Raw genomic sequence first — 6,008 nt, 5'->3', positions numbered from 1 at the left:
TTTTTTTTTGAGACAGAGTCTCACTCTATCACCCAGGCTGGAGTGCAAGGGCACGATCTCGGCTCACTGCAACCACCGCATTCCGGGTTCAAGGTATTCTCCTGCCTCAGACTCTCGAGTAGCTGGGATTACAGAAGTGCGCCACCACACCCAGCTAATTTTTGTACTTTTAATAGGGACAGGGTTTCACCATGTTGGCCAGGCTAGTCTCGAACTACCGACCTCAAGCAATTCGCCCGCCTCAGTCTCACAGAGTGTTGGGATTACAGGTGTGAGCCACCATGCCCCGTTGGCATGTCCATATGTTATTACACTGCATTATATTCCTCAACAGAAGAATCTCCGAGGAACAGAACCAGCACATCCTTCACCTGTACTCCAGCCTTAGAGCACACACAGAGTAGACATCACAAAGCACCCCCTGGCTCTTTAAAGCTCCTCTACAAAGCTAAGAACTTGATCCAGAGGCTTCAAAAATGGCAAAATAATGTTTAAAACCCCAATTATTAACGTAAATCACAATTACTTCATGTCTTAGAAATGAAACTTCTCAATCGTACCTAACTCAGAGGTGGCAATTTCAGGAATAGTGATCCTAACCATGGAGCCGTTACTCAGTTCCTAGATGGAAACAAATGAGAAAGTAAATAAAATCTCTGCATTCTAAGTCTTTGAATGTCGTAAAAATAGCTGGTACAAGACTTTGCCTATCAAAGCAATAAAATAAATGAAAAACCATTTTCAAACAGAAATGAACACTTCCAAATTTCAGAAACTTTAAATGTAATCATTTGCAAAATGCTTTCCAAAATGCTTGTTTTAATAAAAAGTGTCTAATCTTTATACAGTGAGTCACCATCATCAAAAGGACATTTACTTTTAATGAAAAGACAAAAAATCCTATCAATATACAATTCAGCTGACTCAAGCTTTCATTTTCACTGTTTTTAAAAATACAGAAACTGTAGAAAACAAGCAGAATTACTGTATAAAGAAATATAGTGCCAAAAAATGACACAATAGATTTTTTTAAATCATGAGAAATGTTTGTTGTCATTTTTCAGACAAAATTTTCTATTCTGTCAAATTCGAAATGCCAGCCCACCTCTTGGAAAGCTACCAAATGTTTATACTTACTAAGGTGACTCTGTTATGGACAGGATCTCTGACAGAATGAATGTAAGTTCCAAGTTGTTGGAAAGTACAATCCTCATTATACAGAGAATCATGAAGTTTTGAAGAATCCCTCAGTTCTGGAACTGGCGACAACAGAACAACCTGTAAAAAGTCATAAACATAACACAAATGAATTGTTTTCTGAGAAATTAAGGACAAGGAAACTTAACTATTTCTTTTTTGCATATGATCTAACAAACAATAAGATGTAATGATTTAAAAACATTCTGCTCCAAGTCAAGCATGCTGGTGCGCACCTGTAGAGTTCCAGCTACTGCGAAGACTGAGGCAGAAGAATCACTTGAGCCTAGGAATTTGAGGCTGTAGTGAGCCTGTGAATAGCCACTGCCCTCCAGCCTGGGTGACATAGCAAGACCCTGGCTCTTTAAAAAATTTTGTTCCAGATACAATGAAGTACCAGCAAACCAAGGTCCTCACAGAAAACAACTAGAAAAGGTAGGTAAAAGGAAAACATCTAATTGATGGCTGTGGGAAAACTGTGGAAGCAACCTGGACTTGAGGGACCAAGATCTAGGAGAAAAGGGAACTGCAGGGAAGGGGGCCAACATTCTCACCTAAAGAAAGTAACTGCAGGGAAGGGGGCCAACGTTCTTGGGGAACCTTGCTTTTCCTGCTCTGGCCATCTGCAAATTTTGGTGGTAAGAGGAATATATGGAAAGGCTGACAATATGCAAGGAAAGTCATAGCTAAGAGGGAGAGAAGCCAGCAGCCCCGTTAGCAACCTTACAGGGCTAAAGACTAAACTGTGGGCCGGGCACGGTGGCTCATGCCTATAATCCCAGCACTTTGGGAGGCTGAGGCAGGAGAATGGTGTGAACCTGGGAGGCGGAGCTTGCAGTGAGCCGAGATTGTGCCACTGCACTCAGCCTGGGCGACTGAGCGAGACTCCATCTCAAAAAAAAAAAAAAAAAAAGATTCATGAAAAAGGATATTTATAAATTACTCACAATAAGAAAAACAAAAGATTCACAAGGTACAATTATTAGCTATGGGTTAATTATGACAAAAAACTACACTATGATGAAATGATGGAGGTTTTTTAGAAAAATTTTTTAATGATATGGGAAATTTTCACTGATATTTTTACACAGAAGGTAACTTCAAAAATGTTTAGAGTGGTTATCTCTGAGTAGTATAATTATTTTCTTAATTCCTCCATTTTCCACATTTGCCTTTCATAATTGAGACAAAAGCAAGTTTTAAAAGTGGATTTGCTGTACAAGGCTAAAACGTATAGAATGGAACAGCTGAGTTACCTGGAAAAAGGGTAATTACAATCTAGAGTGATTTTTTTCAGAGTGACCCAGGCAAGGTTGTCCTGCGAGGGATCTCCAGAGCTAGAAAGAGATCACTAATACTGAAGACACCACTCTGCTGATTTTGTGAATAATCTAATAAGGGCCTGTAAGGATGTTTCTGGGGGAAGAGGGTGAGAGATAAGGCTTTATACCATTAACAGAGTCGATACTCAGGCTAAAGTACTTTAAATCCCCCTCAAATCAAACCTTCCTCCTCACATCCCAAGCAACATGTGTGTAAAAAGACAATCTTGTCTTCAGAAAACAACGTTAAACAAGGAGTCAGAAAATGCAGTCTAGTCATAGTTTTTTAAAAAATGACAGATCTGTGATTTCTTTGTGATCCAGTTTCTTCATCAATAAAACCAAGACTATCACTAATCCTAGTGTAACTTGCAGTCATTTTACAAAGGTGAAATAAGAAATAGTCATATATGCTTTAATGTTCTAAAGCTCGGTAATTATAATTACTAGTAAAATGTTAATATTAAATATTAAATGAGATTTGGTTTACAATATATAGATACAATAAACCTTAATATTATTCTATTATTTTGAATATGGTATGCCTATTATGTACTCTGAATGTTACATTACCAATTATGCAACCATTACATTAACAGAATAACCCATAAAGAAAACAATTGTATTTACTTACATTTCTAGTCCATGCTAAGCGGTCTGTGTTATAACCCATCATGTTCATAAGACAAGTCACAAATAAGTTCCACTCTGAGTGATAACTGGGTCCTCCTGGAGCACTGTGGACATTGTACCATTTGACAAGCATCTGAACTGCTATTTCTTTTGGCAGGATACACTTAATTGCTTGCAAACACGTTTGTACTATTAAAAGCAAAGATTAATTTTAGTATTCTTACTCTGCATGCATTTCTTTTCCCTTTCAATAATCAAGTTTTTATATTTCCACTATGTAAAGGCCAATTATTATGAAAAGAAAATTGTCACTAAAGAGCCAATGAGATGCAAACATTACCTAACCAATCATCTGAAACTAAAACCAACTATTGAATTCAACAGGGCTTGAAAGAGGTCTGAAGACAGCTTTCTTTTCTTTTTTTTTTCTTTTTTTTTGAGATGGAGTCTTGTCTGTTGCCCAGGCTGGAGTGCTGTGGTGCGGTCTCGGCTCACTGCAACCTCTGCCTCCTGGGCTCAAGCAATTCTCCTGCCTCAGCCACCAAGTAGCTGGGATTACAGGTGTCTCCCACTGAGCTAGGCTAATTTTTTGTATTTTTAGTAGAGACGGGGTTTCACCATGTTGGTCAGGCTGGTCTCGAATTCCTGACCTCGTGATCGCCTGCCTTGGCCTCCCAAAGCACTGGGATTACAGGTGTGAGCCACTGTGCCCAGCGAAGGACAGCTTTTCAATTATTAATTTTGAATCAGAAATAAAGTGACCAAATAGCCCAGTTTGCCAGAGACAGTACTGATTTACATCCATTGCCCCAGCAATTACTAACTGCTCCCCCTTTCACTCTAAAGATGTTCTAGCTCAGGTGACAAATTAAAGGTCACTATGGGCCAGGCATGGTGACTCATACTCATGCCTGTAATCCAAGCACTTTGCGAGGTCGAGGCGGGTGGATCACCTGAGGTCAGGAGTTCGAGACCAGCCTGACCAACATGGTGAAACCCTGTTTCTACTAAAAATAACAAAAATCAGTTGGGCATTGCAGCGGGCACCTGAAATCCTAGCTTTTTGGGAGGCTGAGGCAGAAGAATCGCTTGAACCCGAGAGGCAGAGGTTGCAGTGAACTGAGATCACGCCATTGCACTTCAGCCTGGGTGACTAGAGTGAAACTGTCTCAAAAAAAAAAAAAGTCACTATGAAAAACACACAACTTCTATGTTTACACATTTATATAAATACTGCTTAAATACTTCAGTAAATATATAATATTCAATATACGCATCCACAAATAGCAATGCTTAGCTAGCATTACATGATGTTCTAAATGAGTAAACATGCCTATGAACCAAAGCTTTATAACTTTCATTTCTGACGTTGTTCAGTTTCTAAAATGTTTCACATGCTCTCTGCCTTAAAAGGGTTAAGAGTTAATACCACATAATTTACACCATTCTGTTTTTGGTAAAGGGAAACGGGGTCTTCCTCTGTCCCCAGGCTGGAGTGCAGTGGTGCAATCATAGCTCACTGTAACCTCCAGCTCCTGGGCTCAAGTGGTCCACCAGGTCAAGCCTCCCAAGTAGCAAGGACTACAGATACATGCCAGCACGCCTGGCTAATTTTATTTTTCTTTTTGTAGAGACAGAGTCTATGTTGTTCAGGCTGGTCTCAAAACGCCTGAACTCAAGCAATCCCCTCACCTCAGCCTTCCAAAGGGGAGGGACTACAAGCACGAGCCCACCACACCTGGTATAATGGCTTTATACCATTCTCAATGGCTCCACGTCAATTATAGCACTACACTGGCATACAATGAGCCCCTCAGAGTGGCCAGGGCTACCACTGTGAAGAGACCCAAATCTACTTTTACTAGTAAATAATCCCAAACTGCAATGTTTTTGTACTCACATATCCTCTCTTCCAGGATTCTTTTCTCCCTTTCCACTGTCATGCCACTGGGCCCATCCTCAGCAACACATCCTCTGTCCCATCAGTTTGCAATGTGCACACTCACACAGCACAGATTGGAAGCAAATAATATTAAAATACCAAATAACCAAGTATGTCATAGCTGAATCCAAAACAAGTGTAAATCCAATGCTGCATGAGTGTGTGAGAACCCTTTGTAGGTAAAATACATAAATGTATGTACATAAGCTATGGGGCTTCTGTTTGGCTATAAAGGGGTAAAATTTTTGTTTTTATTTATTTAATTTCCTCCATTACTATCTATTTTTATATATTTTGCTTAGGCTTATAATACCTCTAGGTACCTGGCCTTGTGATTACAAAATACCTTTTGGAAGGCAAGGAATCTCTATATCAACTTGAAATACCATTTACCACCCAGTGAAAATTCCTAAAATGAAAAAGTCATTCTAGTCTACAATCTGCCAATGTCCTGCTTTGACAGTTAGATTTTGAAACCAAGAGATGTCATGAAGTTCCTTATATCACATAGGCATTCTTTTCATAACCTACGTTTGTTGGCAAATCCCTTGAATTCTAGTATTTTGTTTAGTATTCTATGTTCACAAATACTCTCCTCTAGCATTTTGAAACTGCATTTCAGGAATAATTCAAGCAGAATCCAGTATTTATTAAGATAATTCTGATTGTACTTTGACAATAATACTAAGTTTTATTCAATTAAGGCAATTATGCTAATTTCACAACTTATCTGAAAATTGAGACATTTAAGATTAAAAACATCATTAATACATTACAGAAAAAAAAAAAAATTAAATATGCCAAGAAATATCCTAGTTGCTTAGGCTTTGTTTCCCAGATGTTCTTGCAAGAGGCACGTCCATATATATGTGTGTGTGTGTGTGTATATATATATTTTTTTTTTTTTTTTTTTT

At 38.7% G+C, this 6,008-nt stretch overlaps 1 protein-coding gene across 1 annotated transcript in view; it reads right to left on the bottom strand.

The window, feature by feature from the left end:
• Positions 1-6,008, bottom strand: part of ANAPC1 (anaphase promoting complex subunit 1) — a 126,337-nt gene that overhangs the window by 80,602 nt on the left and 39,727 nt on the right. Inside the window, exon 16 of the mRNA XM_011953099.1 lies at positions 3,154-3,341. Within this exon, the coding sequence (XP_011808489.1) occupies positions 3,154-3,341 (188 nt within the window). The remainder of the gene's footprint in view (positions 1-3,153; positions 3,342-6,008) is intronic.

This window comes from Colobus angolensis, unplaced genomic scaffold (assembly GCF_000951035.1).
Source record: "Colobus angolensis palliatus isolate OR3802 unplaced genomic scaffold, Cang.pa_1.0 Scaffold356, whole genome shotgun sequence".
NCBI lineage: Eukaryota > Metazoa > Chordata > Mammalia > Primates > Cercopithecidae > Colobus > Colobus angolensis.
The sequence above is the reverse complement of the archived record's forward strand: the minus strand, read 5'-3'. Positions and strand labels throughout refer to the sequence as shown.